We start from the raw sequence: 26,463 nt of genomic DNA, 5'->3' as shown, positions 1-26,463 counted from the left end.
TTGGATGAAATATGAATCCATCCTGCAGGAAAAGTTGCAGCCAACATTCAAACTGACCAAAATGCTTTTCTAAAAAACTTAGAAGCAAAACTTTGTGAATCTTTTATGTCATTAAAACCACATATTCTTTAACAATCCAGACTCCTAAATGGATCTTCTCCTTTCTGCTCCATTTCCCTGCTCTAGAAATCAGTTCATAAAGACTTAAAATGTCATAAGAGAGGAAATCCATCACAGCGTTCATCCCTCTGTTTGCTGGAGTTTGGAACAGGATCGACCAATCAGACGCCTCCGTTCGCCTCACTGATGGCGCTCAGGAAGGATTCTCATCTTTCCCGTTAGCGACGCCTCAGATGAGGAATAGGTGGAGCTATTTTTGACCGGGCCTTATTTAAAGCTCCCCGCCCCGCTCTGGGTCCGGCGCTGACGGCTTCGGTTTAATGACCCTCCGCCGCGTCACACCTCGCCCTCTCCAATTTCCTCCTCTCCTGTCCAGGAGTTCAACTCATCATTCTGTCCTTCCAGACCAACAAACCCGCAACCCGCCACAGCTCTGATGCCGCCCTGCTGGACGCATGTGGCGCTGCATGCGGCGCAGAAAGAGGAGGAAAGTTTTCCTACCTTTGTATCGGTCCAGAGAGGTCACCGGCGTCCTGCCTGCAAGACAAAAGATTAGAGAAAAGATTAGAGAAACGTCTTGAAGAAAACCAGGAAACCAAAAACAGTTTCATAATATTCCCGTAAAGGAGTTCGAACCATTTAAATTTTTCTTCAAAATGATGGTAATTATTGATAAAACATTTCTAAAATTTTGCATTCAGAACATCCAGGCTGTTTCTCCCCCTGATAGTCCGGTAAACCCGGTTCAGCTGCTGCGGTTCTCTTCCTCTCTGCTCCCAGTCAAACCAACCTGTTCCCCTCCTGGCCTGTGGGGGCGCTGCACCAAGAACCACTGAAGGAAACGACAGAAAAACCTCTGGAGACACTGAGAGCAACTTTGTTCTTCACCAAATGGAAACTAAATGGAGGCGTCTGATTTTAGCGGTTGGAGGATTTCAGGCTATGAGCCATTTCTGCTGCTAGTGCTAGGTTAGCACGTTAGCTTTGGTTGTATTTACCCAGAATGCCCTGCTCTGTAGTCCATTTCCTGCTTGGTGTTCACACTCGAATCACACCAGAGTTCACTTTGGGGATTTTTAAGGCAGCTAAACGTTTCCTTCAGGTTAAAGTTGTGATAGATTTTTCTACAGCTGCTCTGCCGGTCAGCTGGATGAAAGAAGGAGTCAACATTTTTCCTTCCTTAGAGAAAAAAATCCTCTAAACTCTCCAGGACTAAGTAATACCGATATAAATTCCCAGACTGCATTGAACTCTGTGTAACGCAGGTTGTTGCATGGCTGACTGCAGATTTGCACCAGCAGATTGCCTGACTAACCTCCAATCAGCTCATCAGAAAAGTTAAAAGTAGCAAAACTACAGAAAAGTGAGAATATCAGCACTTCACCATCTATGATCAATACCAGATGGTTCTTCTACATTTCTGCTTTCGTTCGTCTATCAAAACAACAATAAATGTAGAAAATATTTTAACGTTAAAAAAAAAACGTTGCAGCAGCAGAAACAATAATTCCCTCATTACAAAAACGGTGAAACAGTTGAGCCTCAGTTTGACTTTAAGCTACTTTTAATCAAAAAGGAAACAGTTGGATGCAGATGAAGGTGGAAATCACATAGGATATTGGCAAACACACACACACCCCAACACACACACACACACACACACACACACACACACACACACACACACACACACACACACACCCACCAGGCGATCTAAATGGTAAATTGGTCGTGTGTGTCCTTGGGAACAGTTGAGAAACTTCTTCCTTCCTCTGGGTTTTCTCCAGAATTCCCTGCTGTTTCCTCTTTTTCCCTCCTTCTCTTTTTCTTTCAGCCCTTCTTCCAATTCTCTGTTCCTCTTCCACTGCATGTAAATAAATTGGTCCCCGGGCCCCACCACTACACAATGTGTGTGTGTAAGCAAGCATAGCGCTCAGTGCAGACACACACACACACACACAACCCTCCCAATCTCAGAGCAGCCCCTAATTAGCCAGAGTTTTATTGTCACAGAGGTAAATAAAGTAAAGAATGAGTTGGAGCTCTGAGTGTGGAGGTGAGGGAGGTGATGGGGGTGAACGGGTGGAGTGGGGGGGACAAAGTGCAAGTGAGTATTATGATGATGAAATGCGGCGAAAAACTCGCAGCTCCTCCTCAACATGGCGGCCAATCACCGGTCGCCGCTCTTTGCATTTCAAAGACGCACTCTTGTCTGTTTCATCTCCCCAAAAACCAGCAGAGACGATTGTCCTGTTATCCTGCAACACACACACACCACACACACACATACACCACACACCCACACACACCCACACACCACACACACTCTGCAGCCACCTCTGCTTCAGTCCATTTTCCTCCACCATGAATTATGAAAAAGAGGAAATGGAACATCAAACACACTCTGCTTGCTCTTCAACGTTTACATCGCGACACACACACACACTCCCACCCCTCCCCTCACACACACGCACACACACACACACGCACGCACACGCACACACACACGCACACACACACGCACACACACACGCACACACACACACACACACACACACACCTGAGACACACCAAACCTGCATTTCTACGTCTGCATGTTTGAATCCACCACTTTCCTAACACTTAGTCACTTATATTTTTATATCTGGAAGATAAAGCAGCAGAACTGAGTCAGATTTGATTCAACAGGATTAATGAAAACAGCAGCAGCATGTTCAGCCATGATGGAAAAGTAAGTACACCCTCGGTTAAATCAGAGCTTTAATTCACTAATTCAGTTCAGAAAAAAAAAATTCATGACACAAAATGCTATTACATCAAGAGTTTCTATTAATGTTGATAATTATGGCAATCAGCTAATAGAAAATCCAGATTTCTATATTAAACTAATTTTTGATAAACATTCAAAGTTTCTGAAAAACTGAATTCTGAGTTGTTTCATAAGTCATAAATTATCAAAATGGACAGAAAGACGTTCATAACTATAATATCATTATAAATGAAGCTGTTGGTGTGAAACGGAGATTGGAATGGGGCCCAAGATGACAATCTGCTTAAGGCCCCAAAAGGCTTTGGACCGGCTCTGTGACAGTCCTGATTTCTCTTTACATTATTTATGGTTTGAAATATCAATAATAATGTTTATGTGTAAAATTTCTCTCTCCACATCCTGGTCTTTATTTCCTGGAGTTAAATGAACCTCAGGACGTTACAGAACCGTCCTGGTCTCGACGCTCTGAGGCAATAATGGATCAAAACTCCCAAAACAAACAACAACGGTGCTGCAGCTGCTTATTTCTCCACCGAATATTCAGGATTTGTTTTTGAAAGTAAAACTGTGCTGAGTGTCTGGTACCCAGCGCTCATTAGCAGGGTTTGTTTTGGCGCCGGCGTTCCCAGGGTTGACCTGTCAGTCAAACGGCGCCGCCGCTGCTCTGGGGGTTCTGGAGACGGTCGGGAGCTTCGGGGACCAAACCGTCGGGAAGCCGTGATAATTATGACTCTTGTTTGTGGAGATGAGAAGGAAACAGGTTGTGCTGTTCTGAAACAAAACATTTCACCCATGAAGGGCTGGGGAGCGGGTCCGGACCACAGCAAGCTGACAGGGGGTCCAAAGAGAGGCCTGGGGGCCATTTGTGGCCCTCTAAGTGATTCTGAGCGGCCCTCAACCACAACACAAAAATGGCACAAACTTTTTTCCAGCTAAAGGTTGAAGGTCGATGCAAACAAATCTTAGTGACATTTTTTACACCTTTCAAAAAATATACAAGTTAAAGTCTCCAAAATATGGAACATAAAACACAGTAATAATTTAATTAAATTTAAGAGTAAATAGAAACATACGCTAAACTCCACTAAATAAAGCAAAAGTTTGTCAAGAATGAGCAACAGACGTCCTGATGCTGAAAAAAAACACAAAAAGTCCAAAGATAATAGAAAAAACATTGTGAGTTTATATGTTTGCTTTTGTTTAAATGAGGTCTAAATAGCTGGATAGTTAGTTAAATAGTTAGTTAAATAACTAGGTAGGTAACTTTACCAAAACTAGATTTTATGTTACTTCTCCCTAAGACTTCTTTATGTTATTAAAATATCACATTGTGTTAGTTGTGGAGATAAAAATGAAATAATTAGCTTCTTTTAAATAAATATACTTTTTAATTAAAAACTGTAAAGAAATGCTGTCTTTTGTGGCACTTAATTACTTTGAAGTTGACGGTTTGATCCCGTGAGGTGAAACGTTTGGACGGCGCTGCCTCTTTACGGCTTGTTTGTTTCGGATCAAACTCTGAGGAACCAATCAGATAATCAGTGGGAGAAAGTTGGACCTTTAAATGTGATTCTTAAACAAAGTGACTCAGACAATAGACATGCAGCTGCACTGAGCATAACAGGAGCCCTTTAAATGGAAACTGAAGTGTTGCACCTTTGTTAACATGGAAATGTCAGATTAGTGTTTAAAAAGCCTTTTTAAATTTCACCGTCGCTGCAGGAGCTTTCTGCCGCCACCGCCGACCCTTTCAACCCTCTTCAGCGTTTTACCCTTTTAAGGTTTTCTATTACGGCGCCGGAGTCAGAGCAGAATCTGCAGAGCTACTTAAAACAGAAACCTGGCTCTTCAGAGGGACGGTGACAAATTAGTCCAAAACAAGAAGCTTTCAGGTCCGGTTCTGGTCGTCCAGGTGGGCCAGATCTGGGTCAGCGTTGATCACAGATGGGAGAGCGGCGTCCAGGTGGAGAGCAGCCAGACTTATGCTTAGTGACAGACACACACACACACACACACACACACGCCACCGCGGGCCTGCCGGAGACGAAGAGCGGAGCTGAAACGCGACGGGCTCTCGGGGCGGCGGCGCCAGGGTCGCCACGGAGACAGCGCAGGTGGCGGGACCGGCCAGCACCACGGGCGCATTCCAGACGCCGTGATCAACAAAAGATGTGACATGAGGACGCGCAGGCTACAGCGCCACAACCAGCCGGCTGCCACGGCAACGGCAGCGAGCGTTTCCCACGTCGGAGGGATTCTGGAGATCCGAGTCCATCTGGAGAGAAGTGGCAGGCTGGAGCCTCCTGGGGGCGCTGTTACTGACTGCACACAGAGGACTGGGCTTTAACTGGGACACTTTTTCATAATTATTTGCACATGAAACAATCACTGCACTGATTTCATTTTATCAGATGACCCATTTTTTATCTTCCTTCTACATGAAGAATAAAAACTGCAACAAAGAGTGGCGTTTTGGGGTCACCAGGTTTCCATGACAACCATTAGATGCTCTCTCCACAGCAGGAGGAGCGTCTCCAGTCCCATCAGCAGCATTAAGAGTTTAGTCCTCAGGGTTTAATTTGAAGGTTTTTCTTCCTGGAGTTGATCATAAAGTTCACTATGAAGTACGGTGGAGGCCCTGTGGTGCTGCGGGCCTGGATCCCGACTCCAGGCTCTATAATGTCTCAAAGACTTTAGTTAAATCTACTTATCTCTGCTTTTTAACTTCACTTGCTGTTGTTTTCAGTTCACACAGAAGTTTTTCCATGTTGAACTTTTTGTTATATATTTTTTAACAATTTAAAAAACATTTAACTCAACTTTAATCCAACTTTTCAACTTTCTGAGACGATTTTCGTCCGATTCCCGTGAATAAAGAAAACACCAATCTTTCAAAGAACATTAGTTTGTTTCTAAAGTTCATGAAGGTTAAATGAGTAGAGACGAACATTATTTTTTATTTTATGATATTGGCAGACGTATGAATCAACTTCATTCATAAACCTTCCATTAATATTCACTAAAAATAAACTAAAAGCAGGAATTACAAAAGAAAAAGTCAACATTGGTGACACATTTGAACTGTAATAACTCTTTCTGCCGAGTTAGATGAGAAACTTTTAGACGCTTTAGTTTGAACTTTGAACCCGGTGAAGTTCCTGGAAACAGAATCATTTCATGGAGTTTCCTGCCTCCCATGTGTGAGCGACGCAGCCGGACGGACGGAGAGGAACCCACGGTTCTGCAGAACAGAATGTCCAGAACCGCGAGCCAAGAGAAACCAAAAGCCGATAAATCTCCAGAAGCGGATCTGACCGACGTTCTGAGCCGAACGAGTCGACGCAGAGCAGCAGCTCATCGGTCAGCCGGAGCCAGGTGTGATCCGGGTCACTACAAAATAAAAGCCTTTAAATGGAGTCTGAATCCTGGGTGCCATTTGGACCTGAACCAGCAGAAAATCATTTTATCACCAGATTCAGACGATTTTTCCACTTCCTGTTTATTTTTTCCAGCTGGTGTCAGCAGCCCATCTGCGAGGAGCAAACACTTCATGTTTTTATCATTTCGCTCCTCTTCACATCTCACACATGCAGCATCCCGCTTCACCAAGCGTCCCTCGCTCCCCGGCCAATCAGCGCCGCCCATCACACCTCCATAAGCGCTGCTAAATTCCTCCCAAACCCGACATTCACACCTTCACACAGGTAGACGTGTGAGGACCGCCGCCCGGATGCCTGTTGTCATGGTAACGGCTCTTTCAGATGCTGTCAGACCCAGATTGCTGGCCCGCCTCCAGTCGGTTCTGGATGTTTGGACCTGAGCGACACCGACAAGCTGCCGCGCCATGACGTTGGCGCCGTACGGAGGTTCGATCAACGGACAGACGAACGAAGTGACTCAGAGACAAATCTGCTCATGTGCAGGATGGAGAGCAACCAGGGTCCAGTCAAAGTCCAGGAACACACATCTATCCTTCACTTAGAGTCTAGAAACACACATCTATCCTTCACTTAGAATCTAGAAACACACATCTATCCTTCACTTAGAGTCTAGAAACACACATCTATCCTTCACTTAGAATCTAGAAACACACATCTATCCTTCACTTAGAGTCTAGAAACACACATCTATCCTTCACTTAGAATCTAGAAACACACATCTATCCTTCACTTAGAGTCTAGAAACACACATCTATCCTTCACTTAGAGTCTAGAAACACACATCTATCCTTCCCTTAGAATCTAGAAACACACATCTATCCTTCACTTAGAGTCTAGAAACACACATCTATCCTTCACTTAGAGTCTAGAAACACACATCTATCCTTCACTTAGAATCTAGAAACACACATCTATCCTTCATTTAGAGTCTAGAAACACACATCTATCCTTCACTTAGAGTCTAGAAACACACATCTATCCTTCACTTAGAGTCTAGAAACACACATCTATGCTTCATTTGGCATCTAAGGATGATGGTAAAGAAAAAATAGCAAATTACAGAAAAAAAACTCAAATTTTGTAGAAAAAACTCAAATTTCTACATTTAAATTTTGAGATAAATCTCAAATGTTCTAGAAAAAAGTTGAAATTTCTGCATTTGAAAAGTCACAAATTTGATAGAAAAAAGGGGAAATTTTTGAGTTTTTAAAGTTGAAAATGTTCGACCTTTGAAACAAAAATTTCTAAGTTTTTTCGCAGAAGGAAAAAACTGAAATGTAAAAAACATTTTGTTGGAAATTTGCTCTGTTTTTGTTAATCTGAAGCGGCTCCAACACGCCATCGTTTTCATTTCTCCTGACGCTCCGTCTGCGTTGTGAGGTTTAATATTGGAAAACCTTCATGTTTGGACAGAAGATTTAATATCAGTTTAGATTAAAAATCACAAACAGAAGCACATAATGAGAACATTATTGCTCAGCATTTTGAAGATTTAAATCTTATTTAATCTTCTGTTGCAGTGAGATTTGACTTTGATTTGTAGTAAGTGGAACATTGATCAACACATTTTATATTTGTTTGATGATGGATCTGATAAATGTAATGTTTATTGATGTTTTTATGATGTAAAACACTTTGAACTGAAACGTTTTATACAAATAAACTTGAGAGAAGATTACAGCAGCTTCTGAGTTTGGTGAAGGATTTAAAACGTCTCAGAATAATCAGGTCTGCTTCCAGATCTGGACCACAACATGAAAGAAGTGTCCAGAAACCCAGAAACGTTCCTGAACGCTCCTGATGCTGAAGACGTGAAGGTTCAGGTTTAACCTTCGTGTGAAGGTCAGCCTGAAGGTCAACCTGAAGGTCAACCTGAAGTTAGCCAGAGAGAACGTAGCCTAGCTTGGCTAACTTCATTTATAAACACTTTTATGAAAGTAAAACCGACCAAAAAACATCAACACGATGTGACAGAGGGTTTAGATTTGTATTTATTTACCACCTAGTTCTATAGTTGGCCATGCTTTACTTTATTATGTTTGTTTATGTTGCATATGGTTTATTTAAAGCTAACGCTACTAAACCATTAGATAAATATGAATGTTTCTTCTGTTAAAAGGTAAATTTTAGGTAAATTATTTGTTTCTTTTTTACTCACCACTGTTTGAAAATCAGATTAAACTTTAATATATGAATGTTTTTAATGGGATGCAATAAAAATATTTCAGGTAAATCATAGTTTTGGTTCTGAATCATAAAAACAACAAACACAATCAAATCCATGTTTTGGAGAATCATGCAAACTGAGTGGAATCAAAAATCAAAAGCTTTTTGATTCTTTGATTGGATATTTTGTGGACAGTCTGCAGCGGACCATTAAAACCAGTAAACGTCCGTCAGAAACAGCTGGGCGTCTTCAAAACGCTCAGCTGCCACATTTCAACAGCCTGCTAAACGGTACTTATGTCGGAGCAACAGGAACATTTTACAGTGCAAAACAACCTGAGGCCGACATGGAGAATTATTCAGCTGCTGAAGGAGAGTCTGAACTGCAGGTTATGACCATTTAATATTCGGCTCAAAATGCATAACTGCTACTCTGACCTGTAAAGATGAAGACGCTCAGATCAGAGCTGGAAAAATAAATGCTTACATTCCTGCAAAGCATTGAGATTTCCAACAAAAAGATAAACTTGAACTTGATGAAGATTTAAAATCCCAGAGTTCAGTTAAATCCCAGAGTCAGGAGAAAGAGGGTAAAACTTTCAAACGTTACGAGGATAAAGGATTATCCAGCAGGAGGCGTCATGATGCACCCAGTTCAGTTGGTAAAAACAGGAGATAAAAGTTAGAAAAACCACAAATAGATCCATGAACATTATCATTATCAGTGTTGTTTTGATCTGTTCCCGTCATTAAAATGTGATGTTGTGAACAGATAACCTCTAAACCCCGTCATGTTTTCTTTTTATCTTCTTTAGCACTTTTAGGTTTTCTGATCCGTATCGATTGTTCTGATTGGATCTCACTGGAGGATTTACTGATCAATTTCTCCTACTACTCTCCGTTTCTGCACACGTTTTGCTTTTAGCTTTATTAGTTTCTGGGCTATTGATCTACTTTTCCATAGAAAGTGATGCAGAGCGTCTGTGTTTGATTGTGTCTTTTTCCTGAAGAAATCACCCAATAATACCAACAATGTTATGAAGTTTTTTGTTTTGTTTTTTTTGTAGAAAGTTTGCTTCAATGCTAGTCTGTGTTTTGTCCTGTTTTAGTCCCCGACTGATGGATTTTATCTTTATTTGCATGAAGGTATGCATGGTGTTGATATGATGATAAGTCAGGAAGCCTCTGATGGATCTACCCCTGCCTCCATCTTGGTCATCTGACTTTATCATTTCCATAAGAAGAACATCTTGGTCCAGTGTCTAATCCGAAACAGAGAACTATGTCAGCTTCTTTTGACTTTAGGATCACACCAGTTGTGGTTAGAGCAGCTTGTCATGTTTTTACAGGTCAGGTGTAGTTCAGTTTCATGCAGCTGGAGGTGAATTTCTGCACGTTTCTGGATTAGCAGCATCATTTTGTTTTCAAGGCCAGGAAGAGTAACGAATGTTCCTCGTAGAACTGAATAACACAAACGTTGCACTCACAGTCGTTGGTTTTGTTGTGGAAACTATACGAGCTAACAAACCTTTCAGAACCAGTCAGGGTGTAAAACGGACCGGCTCTGGAGCGAGAAGTGGGCCATTAAGCTGTAAAGCTGCATGTGCTCCTGCTACAACAGGAGCCTCAATGGGCCATTTCCCTTCGCGTGTGGCCTGGAGTGTGTTAGCGGCATTCATGCACTCATGCATGAACGTGTGACATATTGAGGGCGTCTAAATGCGCCGAGAGAAACGACCTGCGTGTTAAAGGGTGAACAAAGGGAGAAGTGGCAGCAGAGGGTTAGGCCTCATTTACTTTGTCATATTCAAGGGCCATGCAGGCTGCACACACACGCCAATAAACACACACACACACACACACACACCCACACACACACACACACACACACACACACACACACACACACACACACAGCCATGCTGAGAAATGCAACCACCTAAAAGACTCCCGAGTCATCCATCAAGTCTCCTCTTCCTCATCCTCCTCTTCCTCATTAATAGCAGCAGCAGAGATCGGCTCCATTAGCTCAGACCTCCTCACACATGCAAATGAAGCGCCGTTATGGAGGCATGCGTCAGGCGCCGCCGCCGCTCCTCGACCCAGCAGGAGGGCAGGGCGGGCAGGGAGGGCTGGGTTCACGGCCGACACAACGGCGGCTAAATGGAGACCCATCAGGGTTCTGATTGGTCCGGGATGTGGAGACAGTGAGTGAGCGAGGGGGGAGAGAGAGGCCGGCGCCGTGAGACTGAACAACAGGAAGTTAGAGGAGTTACCATGACGACTGGCCAAACATTTTAAAGGTCTGGTCGTTTCACCATGAATCTCTGCTGGTTCTGATCCGGAGCCCAGACACCCGGACCGGGACCGGTTCTGGTTCTCCCCTGGACTCCCTCAGCAGCTTCAGGTGTTCCCGCAGCAGGACAGTCGTTTGGTGTGTAACGTATCAAACTACAGGAGCTTCATATCCATAATTATTGACTCGTTTTCTGAAATTTTCCCAAACTGCCGTTTCTCTTCCTGCTCCAGTCGTTATTTCACACCTTTGTGTTTTTTTTATTTTTAAGCAGTCATGAGTCACAGTGGTTGTTGCTAGGCAACCAAAGACTGAATGAGTTGCTAGGTAATGAGAGGATGAGCGAGTTAGTTGATGCCACCAAAAAGCTTTTCCTCTGCCTACATCCCCCAGAATGCTGTGCGGTTCTGGATCAGAGTTGAGTTTAATTATTGATCTTTCTATCAAGCATGTAATCTATTGATATCCATCACGTTTCTATTGCATTATTGATTTATTGGCTTTATTTTTCTTGTTCGGTGCAGTTTGCGTTCATATCAAGCTCTTTTGCAAGCAGAATATAATGTATAAATAAAGTCCTACAGCTCAACTCTCTGCTGCTCCTGGATGGGGAAGCTCTGGCCTCGTCTCCAAGGTCGCCGCTGGTTGAAGGTCGGTGGACAGGAGAGTCGGTTAATTGAGTTTTGACAGCTGAAGCTTCGTCTGCAGCAGCCAAACCAACACCGGCTCATCCATCGGTGAAAACACCAGGAAGCAGATTTTGCTGGTACCCAGAGAGGTCGTTAAATCTCTTCCTGGGAATTACCTCCTCCGATGGAATGATTATACCATAGAGACGTATGCAGTGAAGCCATTACTGACAGTTTGCTGCTGTGCAGCCCATGAGGAAGGTCCTTTTTTTGTACACTGTAGCTTTCACAGCCTTGAAGAACTGTCACACAAATTACTGTAATTATCCATCTAAATGTCTTTTCTGTTCATTTAATGACTTCATTTATTACAGTTAAAGCCAAATTGCAGTTTAAAGCCACAAGCAATGAAAAGAAGCACTTTTCTTAGGCAATCAACACTTGATAATGCTCTTTAGACTGAGATTTAAGATCCATGCACCTGAAACGCTGAATCTGGGCTGACATGCATGTAGCAGCGTTTTACTCTCATTTATCTTTTGTGTTTTAAACACAATTAGATCCTCAGCCACCTTCTGCTGTTTGCTGCTGAAATTAAAGCCCTGATGTCTGGAAGTTCATTAAAATGCTGTAGTTGTATATTGGCAGTAATCGGCTTGATTAGTCAAGTGTTGATTGTGCTAATTCTGCTCTCAGCTCCAAAAATACAATTTCACCCAACATAACATAAATAAACAGGTAAAGGCGTGCGTGGATTAATAAACATGGCACTGAATCAATTAAATTACGCAAATAAAAAGACATAAATCAGAGCATAAAGGCTTTTGTTCCCTTTAACTAAAGAGACACTTCAGGGTTTTCCTGACAATATATCCAACCCAAAATCTATATATTATCATTTATTTTCTGCTTTTAGTGCCACAAACTGTAAATAAACTGTAAAGGTGATGATGATGTGCTGATGGATGTGAAACGTAACGCAGCTGAAATGATGCTGCATCATAATTTGACTCAACTGAGTCATTTTGTTGCTAAAGCTACATGCTAACTACATTCATTTCCTCCATTGGAGAAATGAAAATGTATTAGATACATTGCAGAAACAAAGAGGAGTAAACTTCAGCCAAAAAAACTCAGACATTTTCAGATTAAACTCAGAAATATTTAAAAAAAAAGAAGAACATTTTCAGTTTCAAATGACAAAAAGAAACGTTAGACGTTTCAAACTCAGAAATGTCTTTTTTTTCTAGAAAATGTATGAGATTATTGTTTAAACTTTCTGAGATTTATCTAGCAAATGCTTGTTTTGAGTGGAAATGTCCTTTTTTAGTTTTGCGACGGCCCTAATAATCCGAACTCCAGATGGTATAAATAAATTTCCGATCAGTCCCGGTGACTCGATTGATGACGAAAGGCGGCCATATCAGATCCGCCGCCGCCGAATGAAGCCTGTGGATAAATCAATATGACCGCGGTCTGTTCATCAGATTTGGGGCGGTGGCTTAGACACTGAAATGTCAGCCTCTAATCTCTTTAATAGCGGGATATTACATTTTAATCCCAGTCTGATTCCGTGGTTCTCTTCATTAAGGCCACCTGCAGACGGCGTGGAGGAGCGAGGGGCAGGAAGAAGGTAAATACAGAGAGATCGCTATCAAAACAGAGCTGGTAATTAAGCCAGAGAGGAGGAGGAGGAGCAGAGGGTGAGGAAGGGCCGGGTTACGGAGCGTCGACGCAGCGCGGTGATTGACTGCGAGACGCGGAGGCAGTAAAGTGATGTGGATGAGGAGTGAGGACAAATTGATATGATCACAACATGTCACATTAAAGACAGGCCTGCCATCCATCAACATGATGAAAGGCCTCCTTCACTCCAACACTAACCCGCCGCCATTGATCTCAATGCTTCACTTCGCCAGCCACTAACCATTTATGATAACTATCATTATGCAGTTACGAGGACGATGACGATCTATCATAGCTCTGCAGGCCACAATGAAAAGATAACCCTTGCTAATTTGTTGCAATGACGAGCTCAAATCACGGAGGGAAATTAGCTAGAAAAGAGAATAATTTCACTCAATTTCTCTCAATTATGTCAGAAAATAATGAAAAGTGAAAGTGGATGAAGACGATGGTTGAAGGGACCTAAAGGCAGAAGCGTGGATGATGAGTTTGATTTGTTTTAGGGACGTCTCCAGAGACGCAGGCAGAGGAAAAGTAACATTGATGATAAGAGCAAATATGCTTTAAATCAGCACTGAGAAAATCACTGAATCAATATCAATTAGGCTGCAGAGAGCCCAAACGGACAACTGGCTTTGTTTTAACTAATGAAGTCTGTGGAGAATCCTATCTGTCCTGGTTCCCCACCACACACACACACACACACACACACACACACACACACACACACACACACACACACACACACACACACACACACACACACACACACACACACACACACACACACACACACACACACACACACACACACACACACACACACACACACACACACACACACACACACACCTCATTACCAACCATGGCAGTTTGGAAAAGACACAGACGTCCTGAAACTTGTCAGTCGCTCCATGATGGAGATTTAAAATGTTGGGAATGCAGATGGGTGGATAGATTTCTCTGATCTTTTGGGTTAGCTTTAGGATTTATGGACCACTGAGCTCAACAAACCATTTAAGTTTATCTATGTAGTAAAACTGTAGAAAGTATCTGATTTCCACTGAAATACCAAGAAAACGTTCTGATACTGAGAAAACCCAGGTATCAGTTGGACTTCAGGAGTTCGAAGAATCGAACCGGATCATTCTGACCAACCAGCTGAACGGTGTGTGTGTGTGTGGGGGTGTGTGTGTGTGTTGGACTCTGAGGTTTGACATTTTGATGGATTTCATAACAAATTGCAACTTAAAATAGCAGAAAAATAAAAGACTAGAACTGCACAGAGTTTCCGTTTCCAACAGCATCAAAATATGAACATAAATTTGTATTTTGATTAAAAATACAAAGATAAATCCAGAAATGGGAGGAATTGGAAAGATTTTAGCTGAGCAAATGATCAGAAATGATTACAGTTTGTCTGTGAAAACAGCTGAACACGACCAGCAACAATAACACTCTTCAGAGTGAATGAAGAGACTGAGGGAAGGTCACTCAGTTTGCTTTCTTTTGCCGCGTTTCCATTGACGACAAAATTGCGCAAATTAGAATTAAGAAAATTTGCAAAATTGAAAAATTTTCCACACATTTGTAATGAAAACACAGCTAAAGATGCTTTAAATGAGTTCATCAGAGGCGACGAACGATGCAGTTTAAAACAGCGTCTGCAAGACGGTGAGAGAGAGCGAGACTTTTAGCAGATACAAGGAAGGCTGAGCAGAATTAAACAAAACTGTTCAGTGTTTTTCTATATACTTTTTACCTCAATCCCTCGTATAAAAACTATGAACTACAAATGAGAAAATATCTTAAGTATCCTTATCACTCTCTGCAGCTTCAAATGCCATTTTTCCAGCATCAAAATATGTAAATTTATCTTTTTATCATTTTTTTAAAAAGTATAATCTTTTTGTGTTTCCGCCTCATTTTGAAATGGGAGAAAATCTCAGCTGATGTGAACTAACAGTAAGAACTCTTTGCAGATCTAAAGAATGGAAGTTGTTAAAACTTACGTTGCTACAATAATCTGGATTCAGCTGTTGCAGAGTGAAAACACACACACACACACACACACACCCCATCCGAGGCGGGCGGCATGCAGCGAGGCTCCTCTGGGTTGCCGTATCATTTTAAACATCCATCAGCTCAGCAGAGATATCATATTAGCTCCTCATCTGCATACAGCACAGACAGAATGACAAACGAGAGAGAGAGGGAGCGCTCGCTCCTCGCCTCCTTCCTGCGCCTCCTTCCACCCTCCGAACCTCGCTCTCCTCCCTCCGTCTCCTTATCCCTCTCTTCTAACCTCCTAAATTGGATCAGCGCTGCCAGCCGAGCGTGTGCAGGAGTGTGTGTGCACATTGTTGCGGTGTAATCACATCTTTTAAATGGAAAAAGGGGATGAATCTCAGGAGAAACGATGACCACTGGGCCCATATCTGACTCCTGAGCCCCCAGTCCCCCCAGTCCCCCCAGTCCCTATTGGCAGCCTTTGTATTTCAGGATACTCCATCACATTTGCTTTCACTAGGCAATCTAAGAGTCCTGAAAACTTTTCTTCCCTCAGATCCTCCGTCTAATTCTCCTCCACAACTTTCAGTCCAAACTTTTCTGCAGTTTTAACCTTTTAGCAACATTTTCTGGGTATTTTTAACACGATAATTATGATGCAAAAATAAACCCAATGAGCATTATAAGCACTCATTTGACTTTTTGAATGCTGGAAGCTAAAACAAGAATTATTTTATATTTATGCAGTGAACTGATAAATTTTCCAATAAGCTGCTTTATGAGAGAACACTTTTGGTTTAAATTGTGTAAGTTCAATAAAACATTAAAATTCCCCCCAAAATGTACAACGTTTGCGTTTAACATTTTCAATATGTGTGTGTAATGTAATTTTGATCTAAAGTGGTGATCACTGTAACCTCCTGCAGATCAGTTAATCTTTAATGCTGAGGTCTTCCAAGGCCTCTGGAGAAACCTCGTTTAAAAGCAATAAAACGATCCCAAATTAAATAATCACAGCCTGCTCCTTGTTCTGTGAAATCCCCGTCTTCAGCCGGTTCAGCCGATACATTATTGGATTTCTCTGAAGCAGCGTTGCATCCTGCCCAGAAAATAAAGGTTTTGCAGGAATTACACACAGAAAATGAGCCACTTCCTGGTGTTTTCAATAGCTACCTCTTACTTCTGAGCCATTTGTCATCACTGTTGCGCTTCATCTCTAAAATAAGAGCGCAGGAGATTCACTGGCATCATTACAAGCTTTCCAATAAGTGGTGGGCTGTTTCCCCTAAAAACAGTATTTTTGGCTCAAGGAGTCAGAGTTAATGGTGACTTTTTATCAGATTATTTTCGGTGGAAGCCTCACTGAGGCCAACGTTTGTGCCAACCTTGTCTAAATTAGTTCAATAATTTGATCCAATCATTTTCTCATCAGTATTATTACTAGTATTTCAGCACAGCTGCCTTCACATTTATTGCAGACACAAAACAAATCTTAAAAGCCATGATTACCAGCGCTGAACTGAGCTAACAAATAAATGTAAATGAAAACTTTATTATACTTCTGTTGATAAAAAAAGTTTAGGAACTTATTTAATAATTGACAACTTTCTGTTTTTCTCCGGGGATCAATATGACGTGACACACAGAAAATACTGAAAGGTTTTAAAGTGAACGTAGATTAAAAAATAAAATCTGTCACACCAGCACAAATTAAACATTTTCCTGGCTGGAACATTTGTGTTCACTTGTTTCTGGTACGTCCATAACTGTGACGCACAAGCTACATCCGCTAACAGCCATAAATTCACTTCTCTGGTCGACTGAGGGTCAATTTCTGCTTCTGAACGATCTGATTGGACGCTCAGAAACATTACTGCTGTGTTCAAGTTATGCTAAAATGAGTTAGCATATCAGTGAAGCTATTCAAGCCTAGCATCTCAATGCTAAACATGTTGCTAATGCTAATGTTAGCAACCACAGTCCACATGGTTGAAGAACCTGAAGATTAAAAACTATAAATACTTTTGTTACTCAATAATTTAGCATCAAAAATGTTTTTTGAATTGAAAATGTTTATTTTGCTAAGATTTTCAATTAATTGTTAATTACAGAACCTGCATTATTAAAAATTTGAATTGAGTTTCATGAATATTTTTTACAGATCTGATTAAGCTAATAATTAATTAATAATTAAAGCGGCAGATTAAACTTTATTAGCTTCACTTTGCCATGAAGAGTAAAGGCAGCTCTGAATATTCCACAGATTTTACTTCATATTGTTCCCATCAGATGTTTATTCATTGTTATGTTCCAGAACCAGTTGGAGATAATCTGAGCTCTGTGACTTAACCTGCTGGAAGCACAAACAACATGACAACCGTCTGTTTCATGTTCAGGAAAGAAGAGTTCAGAGTGAAGGAGGACAAGAAGTCGCGTCGCTCTTCAGCCCGACTTAAAATCCAAAACATAACAGTTCAGAAAGAAAAGGCGATATCAGAGACAACTGGAACAACGCACAGGGACACTGGAGCTCAGCGCCGCGACAACGGCTGGGAAGCCGCAACATAACGGTGGGCGCGGGGAAGGAGGGGAGTTAGAGGAAAAGAGAGGGATGAATGCAGTGGTATCCTCAGATCTGAAGGCAAATCCCCCTCGGTGTTAGTTCTGCTCGAGCGCCTGGCACTGACACATGAATATTTCATACTGTTGATGTTTAAATCCCATCATTTGTGATGTGGTGCGTGAGCGTGCGTGGAGATCCGCTGAAATGAGGGAGAAGAAGGGGTGAGATGTGTGTGTGAGAGAGAGTGTGTTGATCTATAATGCATAGTTTCAGTAAGTTCACTTGTGATATAGTCTATTGCATCTGTATTTCAGCATTATGAAAGTAGCTGAGCACCTTGAGGCTCAGATTAGCATGTTAGCTCATCCATATGCAGCGCAGGCCATGACATAGCATAACGGCCAAACAATGGAGGCGTACTGTACATAACGCTATATGCTGCTACAGGTTGCTACATGATGCTATATGCTGCTACATGATGCTACACGCTGCTATATACTGCTACAGGTTGCTACATGATGCTACACGCTGCTACATGACGCTATATGCTGCTATATACTGCTACAGGTTGCTACACGCTGCCACACGCCGCTATATGCTGATCCATCGATCCCAGTTTAGGTCATATATGTGAAAAAAGATTCTTGAACATGATCCTGACCCTCACAGTGTTTTCAGGCGAGGTCAAAAGGTCAACAGTTTCTTCATTCAGGTTTTGAGTTGATCAAAGGGAAGAAGAGACGACGGCTCCTGATCAGAGACCTGAACCAGATCCAGGATCTGTCCATCCTTCATCCATCCATCTGGTTCATCAGCCAGTCATGATGGATCTGATCCATTTCCAGCTCCAATCACCTGGAAACTCACCAGAAACTCATCTCCTAATGAAGATGATATGTTCAAGCTCAGCTTGAACTAAATTATTCTGAATCATTTTCACCAGGATGTTTTCCAAACCTCCAAACCTCCAGACTGAAGGAGGTTTTCTGAAACCTCCAGACTGAAGGAGGTTTTCTGAAACCTCCAGACTGAAGGAGGTTTTCTGAAACCTCCAGACTGAAGGAGGTTTCCTGATCAGCCCTCAGGATCTCCTTCAGGTTTTCCTTGTGTCTTTCTCCCAGCAGATCAAACCCCAGACTGATTTCCAGATGCACATTTCCCAGCTAACAGAGTGAACTCAGAAATGACTAATGGAACTAAAGCTACCTGGAAAATTAATTTACTGTTATGTTCTTCTGAAATGGTAACAGGGAGGCCGGTAACCTTTTGTTGTACCGCCGGAGGGGAAAGTAAACAATTAGAGACTCTGTGACTAATGAATTACGTGATTAACGAGTGTGTCGGAGGTAAACCTGCACTAGACTGAAACACACTCGTGAGCCTGTACATCCAAACCGTTGCACACACACAGCGGGCGCGCTTATCTACACACAGCATTCATGGCTCAAGTGAAATACTGCGCCGCTTTTCCAAATTCCTTTTCTCCCCCCACCAACTGCAAACATCCTCACCCTGCGCCGTTAAGTGAAACAGCTGGCGTATCCACTCACCGATGGGCCGATAGCGCTCGCCGTGTGTGTGGGTGTGTGTGTGTGTGGGAGGCTGCGTGGTGAGATAAGGCCGAGCTGGTTTGTGTTACAGTGACGGATAAAGACAGAGATTGGAGGAGGAACGATAGCAGAGCTCTGTGGAGGGACGGACAGAACTGTGCAAAAGACTTGAGTCAGCCGTTATCTCCACGTATTCTGGGTTCAAAGCGCCGGACTTACTTTGTGAGGTTTAAAAGCGGTTCTGACCGGCTCTTTAACCCTTTTAGGACTACCATTATAAAAGTCCGCATGAGCATCTTTTTACATTTTTGGATGCTGCAGAGTCATTATTAGGAGCACTCCAATGTTCTTTACATCTATAAAATCCTTATAAGTCCTCCTTTCCAAGTTTGTATGCCATTTATCAATAATAACTGATTAAAAATAGAAAATTTGCAAAACAATAACAAGAACTCCATCCGTTTATAATTTTTTTGACATATTTTTGTAAATATGAAGAGTTTCCTAACTTTATTTACCAAAGTTCCCAATACAAAAAAGTTGCACACAAGCCTTCTAAACCAAACACAATTTATTTGGAGTTTTTTCAAAGCTTCGTTTCAAAGTTACAGCCAATTTTCTAAAAACAATAAAACGAGGGAAAATAAAAAAAATGCTTTTATCAGTGCAATCAGAAAAAAGAAGTGCAGAAGATACATTGCACATTGGACGAGCTCCAAGACTTCGGACGCAGAGTAAAATCTTCTTACTCCGTGTCTTTCCATAATTTTTTTTTTTTGGGTGTTTGCCTTGCAAGAGCAGAGCCAAATAGCACGTGCAGGAAACGGAAATGACTTTCATGAAATCTCACCTGAAGTCATGTGACATTTCATGAAATCTCGTAGTATTTCATTCTGTCAACGTCAGAACAACACAGGAAGTGATTGGCCAGACCCGAGCTGATCTACAAATATAGGGATGGATGCCACATCATGTTTGTGGACCCATCCTTTTTACTATAAATCTGTGAACTCGTCTGCGCGCGCACAGCAACTCGGGGGGGATGTTTAGGGTCGGAAAAGGAAGCGCAATTCTTACAGTTTAATATGCAAAAAAAAAAATTGCTCTACCTTACGTGGTTCGAATTCTACCGGCATTTGAAAAATATGTATGCATCTCAGATCGCCGGCGATCTGGTAGCCCGAATCGGGTTAAACATTAATAATGTCCTGCTGATTGATTGACTAACTGATGGCACACACACCAGCAGTCCAGAAACTTTGAGAGAGAAAACAGTTGATCTGCTGTTTCTAACCCGAGTCATTCGGGCATCAACCATCTGGTTTCCACTCCCGTCTAGGATGAGACGCTTCTTCAGCAGGATTGATATTGGTGTATTTCACTTCTTTAGTTTATTTCCGCTCTAGTGTCACACCAGTTTGCATCCAGCCGCTCATTTGTACTGGGACTACTGGAACTGGCCTCCACCTCAGGTCTCACAGTTCATCACAAGTTCAGTTTGTTTTTCCAAAGTGTTGAATTTAAAACTCTCAAACTCTAAAATCTGACAGTAAGAAACTTTCCGCCTCAATAAATCACCAACGTTTACATCCAGGATGTTGAACAACAACATGGTTCATGTGAATCGCTGCAGTTGCTAGATTGTGTTTTTTAGCTGCACATTAGTAAAGGAAATGCAACTTATTGTTATGTGAAACTTATAAGAACAAGATGATTAAATGTAGAGAATTTATTGCTGACATTTCTGGTCCTTCTGAAGAAAAATGTTGGTTAAAAATGAAGACAATATTTTTTATCCATCGGGGTTGAGATCTGGATTGTGGCTGACATGAGAAGCTGGACGGATGGATTTTAACATTTTATAATTATTTATCTTCATAATTCATCAAAAGTATGGAGAAAAGCTGGAAAATTAAAGGCAGGAACTGGTGAACTGACCTGGAAAGGTTTTTTACACAAATTTAATTTGGATTTTCTTTAGTCAAATCTACAAAATAATCCTAAAATAAGTTAGGAAGTTAAATGAAAACATTTTTATATAATATTAGCAATACGTAAAAAGGGTAATACATTAACACAGTGCAGATCTATGATTAATTATTGCTTCAACTGATTAATTATTTACAGAAAAATGTGTTTAATAGGAGATTTTTTGTACAGAATCTGAACTGACTGGTTTACAGAAAAGTACAAAAGTTTCTGAGTGTTTTTTGTTTTTTTGCAAATTACAGTTTTTAGAGTAAATTATTAATAAGTTAGTTGGTTATTTCAGTAACTGAGTCAACATGATAAATGGTTTCAGACCTAACAGCAGCTTTTACTCCCTTTCTGTTCCTGCTCCTCATTTTGAGCACAAAATGCTGTCAGATGGAAGAAAACGGGTAAAAGAGCTTCTGAAACGTTTCCTGCTCCGCTGCTTTTACAGATTACACAAAACCTCCCTATGAATCTACACTCTGTTCCACCCAGAACCCAGCGGACCCAAGTCCCATCAGACGGGCCGGTAATGAAAAGCATGTAGAGCGTCAGGATCAGATGAGCGGCAGCGGCTGTCTTCTTATAAATATGCATCAAATGTCCAAAGCAACGGCTGCAGGCAGCAGAGGCATGCTGATAGATGGGAAGAGACGCAGCAGACACGTTGTGTTTGGCTTACAGTGTGTGTGTGTGTGTGTGTGTGCGTGTTAGAGAGAGAGAGATTCCCAGAGTGGTGTAATGACCCCCCAAGGGAGCAGGACCCCAGGCTGAGCCTCCCTCCTGCTGTAAGGGGGGGGCGACAGCTGCCAGCTCCTCAGGGCCGTAATTGGCTGGCTGAGAAAATATACCACACACACACACGCGCACACACACGCACACACACACACACACACACACACACGCGCACACACACACACACGTGCACACACACACGCTCATGTCCACGCACCTTTAGCTCAACCCAATCCCCAGACTGACAGTGAGGCACTGAAAAGCCACAAAGCACCTGGTCCGAGTCAGCCACAGGGTCTCCTGGCAGCGGCAGCAGGGGCATTCAGCTGGACGGGGGGGGGGGGCGAATTATTCAGTGTGACACCGCCGTAAACACACACACCCACACACACACGCCGAGTGACAGCTCCAAATCACAGACGACAGCTTGACTGGCAGGTGGGTCCGAACCGACGGAGGAGGGAAATATGAAAAATAATAAGCTGTGATATTACCCAGACGGGACGTGTGTGTGTGCAGGGGTGTGTGTAGGCGTGCATGTGTGTGTGTGTGCGGGGGGGGGACATGGCGTCACATTTTCACTCTGCGCTCAGAAACAAAACTGTTCCCTTTTTCCTCTGCAGCTTCATTTTAATATTTGGGTTTATTAAAATCACCAGAATAAATTCCACGTTAAAAAAACATAAATTATGAGAATAAAATTGTAATATTATGAGAAGTCGTACGAGAATAAAGTTGTATGAAATACATAAAAAATGGGAATAAAGATAAAATTGCACAAATAAAGTCAAAAAATTACGAGAACGAAGTGAAAATATTCGATTGTTTCAAAGTCCTGATATCGATAAAAATCTGATTCTAATGTGTCAATAATCTAATTTATTCGTTATACTTTGGTATTGGTTTTACAAATAACTTGACAAGACGCTCAACATTTGACTTCATTCTGAAAATATTGACTTTATTCTTGATTTTATTTTATTTTTGTATTTTTTTTCTAAGGCCGGCCCTAATACTCCATCATCAACTTCTGATCTTTGCAGCTTTGAGCAAACTAGAAAGGAGAGTTTTGAAAGGAGAAATTATTGATGTTAAAACATTTCTGAAAGAATATTTATGGCTTTTTCAGCTGAATACTAATTAATTTTAGCAAATATGACTCCAATATCTAATCAGAGCTTCTGATTGTGTTCAGAAAATGTTTCTTTGAACCGGCAGCATCACGCTAAAGTTTGGATCCTCTCATGAGTTAAACGCTGCTGAACACGAATAAGAACGTTAAAGTTTGAGGAGAAAAAGCATGAATTTCCCCAGAGAGATGTTTTCATACAATACCAGATGTACTTGAATGCACCACGGGGTGCAACGTTCAGGTTAATCCTCTCTGCTTGGCACAGTGTGGATCAGAAACGCCGATTTTTACGTTAAAGTTTCTTTAGTGAATAATTCTGCTGAGAAAAGTTTATTTCTTGGTCACATAATCATTCTGCTTGTGTTCAGTTTGTTCTTTACATCCAACTTAACAACAAAAGTAACGAGCTGGAGACGTTCAGCAGAACATAAATAAATATTACAAAGTAAGACAGAATACAGAGATGAGATCATCTGTTTTCGGTTTCACCTGAACGCATCACGCTCACATGTAGTTCCTCAGATTAAAGAGTGAAGCAGCGTAAAGTGAGTGCAGGATGAAGCGTCTCCTGTGGACGACAGCGGGCGGAGAAGTGGTGAAAAAGGATGAAGGCGTGAGGAGAGGAGAGGGGAGCGGCGGAAAAATTCAATATATTTTTAATCTAGCGGATGTAATCAGATTATGCGTCTGCCAGGAGCGACGTATTTCATAAGGAATAACCAGTTTGGGAGCGGGAAGGGGAAGCGCAGCGGCGGAGACGGGCACTTTGGTTGGCCGATCTACATCGACTCTGACAGATTCTAATAAATGTGCTGGGAGGCGCCGCAGAAACACAACGCCGTGTAATCACTTTATCATGACAAACCGGGATTCCGATGCTGTCCCATGTGAGCCGCGCCGGGGAAAATTCAATTAACCGTGAACGGCTCATGCTGGGGGAACGGAACCACACAGAGGGACAGAGCGCGGGAGGATTCTGGTTCTGGCTCGGTTTCGGTCTGCAGGTCCGGTTTCAGCAGCTGCGGCTCGGAGATTTGATCCCGACCGGCTAAACGAGATAAAACGTCCCGAAGCTTCAGAGAGCCAGGGTAATTAGAGACAACCCAACATCTGCTGACATGTTCAACCGCGTGTGAACAAGCAGATCCGAGGTCCAATCAGAGACCGAAACATCCAGGTTTCCATGGCAACCGCACAGAGGCGACGTGTCCGAGAGGAACGGCGGCCTCGCTAGCAGCAGGGGGAAGGAACACCAAAGTTTTTATTATAAAAAGAAACGCAATAAATTTGTTCACACAAAAAGTTATTAGAAAACATCCAGTGACAGAAAAGGAAGATGGATGTTGGGGAAACAAATGAGAAATTCAGGCCTCTTTCTCAGAATCAACTGTCCAGGATTCTGTCCAAAAAGTCCGAATACTGAGAAAAACTGTTTGAATTTTGAGAAAAAAATTTGAATGTCTTTTCTTCCTGTTGTCTTCTCTGTAGTTTCTGCCAGTAGTAACATCTGGGAACTTGTGGGAAGTTAGTGCAGTCATTTTGCTACAACAGAAAATCCACCTCATCATTGGGCAAAACCGTTTCATCAAAAACAGTTTTTTAGAAATTGGCATTAAGCAAATTAATTTTTATACTTCCAGTTTGTGCATCTGAAGGCGAGTGGAGCTGAAGCTGCTGTGATGAGGATGAACTGAGTTTATGAAAATGTTCCTCCTGAATCTAAAACCTCCTGGCCAGATGCAAACCGTTCTCCATGAAAAACACTCAGATCTTCAGAAAAGCTGTAAAGTTTTGGCTCAGTTCCTCCGTCAAAGATCAGAAGTGAACGTAAAGATCACTAAAACTTCATAACTTGTTCCTCTGCATGGCTGCAGATCATCCTTAGGTCTGATATAAAACAGATGAAAGCATCAAGTTTTCTCCTTGAAAGCATTTTGAAAGAATCGTTGTTCAGTCCTGATTAGAATGAAGGTCAGACGGGAACTGAATGCCGTCTGGACTCCAGCGGTTCATCCATCTGCATCCTCAGGTCAGCTCTGTCCTAGTCAAAGCATCTATGAGAACAAAGCTTTTCTGCAGAACTTAGACCTTCAGGTCCCGAAGACAAATTTGAATATAGAAACTTTTATAAAGTGTTTAAGTTAAGACTGTTTGTTGCACATTTATTAAATCAAAATGTAGCTGAAGGAAGAAGTCGCTCAGAGCTGGAAAAGTTTTTATCCTTTTTGCTTCATCAGAACTTTTAAACCCAAAAGTTCTGCTGGATTATTAATTTATCAAGAAATCCTAAATTTGGGCGTTTTGACCTAATTTCCAGTCTGGACTCGGTTGTGGCTCCTTTTGCATACAGATCAGCTGGTTTTGGTTCTCCAGAACTCCAGAACGGTTTGATTCACATTTTCTCAAGGTTGAGAAAAGGTTGATGCTTTTCCTTCCACTAAACTTTCAACGACCATGCACGGATATAGTGTCTTGTTGTTCATTACCTCCTTAAAAGTGATTTTTTTTAAATGTAATGTATATTCATAATGAAGCAGTGAGGAAGATGCTGGCGCTCTGATGAGCTGCAGCTGCAGGAGCAGAGGTTTGTCCTCACAGCACCCTGAGGATTAAACTAGGAAATTCAAGGAGGAAGAGCAGAAATAGTGTGAATGAAAAGCTTTGATTAAACCAGCAGAGGGAACAATTTAAAAGCAGACATCTGATGAACACAGAAAGCTGAGCTCAAAGAGCTAACCTTGATATATTTTTTATTAAATCTGAGTAGATATTTTCATTCTTGCTTTTTCCTCTCGTCTCGTTACTGAAGAAAAAAATGAACTGAACTTTATGTTGAATTAAAGAGAAACAGAGAAAACAATAACAGGTTTCATAAGGTACGACCTCGCTTAGGGAATATTTACAATATGCTGAATCACTGAGCAATAATCAATAACACAAACAACTTGAATAAAACACTTCTGCTTTCAAATATATCAAGTATGTTTATTTTTACTAAATGGTTGAAAGAAGCAGCTCAAATTAAAAACTGAAAGCCCAAAACTAACATGACATATAATCAAATCTTAATTGAATAAAGTTAATATTTTGAATAAAAAGCTAAATATTTCACTAACTTTCCCTCCTACAGTTGAGCAGGAAGCTGTTAAGGTTCATTCCAGGTCGTTTTTCTGGCAGCGCGGTTTTATTAGGCTGATGCAACGTTTCTACTAAAAGCTCGACTGAGAAGCAAACACAAAAAGTTTGACAACAAACATCAAACGTGTTTGAGTTGGAAAGGAAGAAGGATGTGAAGAGGAGTCAGTGTTCATTACGTCTGATCATATCTGCTGGTTAAATCGCCCCAGAAAGAAAAATTGGATTCTCATGCAGATCTCTGGTTGCATCTCTTC

General features: G+C 41.7%; 1 protein-coding gene across 13 annotated transcripts in view; it reads right to left on the bottom strand.

Moving 5' to 3' along the window:
- Positions 1-26,463, bottom strand: part of celf2 (CUGBP Elav-like family member 2) — a 210,299-nt gene that overhangs the window by 165,289 nt on the left and 18,547 nt on the right. For all 13 annotated transcript variants that reach the window (XM_023350405.1, XM_023350406.1, XM_023350410.1 and 10 more), the window contains exon 2: positions 622-657. In XM_023350405.1, the coding sequence (XP_023206173.1) occupies positions 622-657 (36 nt within the window). The remainder of the gene's footprint in view (positions 1-621; positions 658-26,463) is intronic.

This window comes from Xiphophorus maculatus, chromosome 17, assembly GCF_002775205.1.
Source record: "Xiphophorus maculatus strain JP 163 A chromosome 17, X_maculatus-5.0-male, whole genome shotgun sequence".
Lineage (NCBI taxonomy): Eukaryota > Metazoa > Chordata > Actinopteri > Cyprinodontiformes > Poeciliidae > Xiphophorus > Xiphophorus maculatus.
Note: the sequence above shows the minus strand (reverse complement) of the source record. Positions and strands in the feature narration are given on the sequence as shown.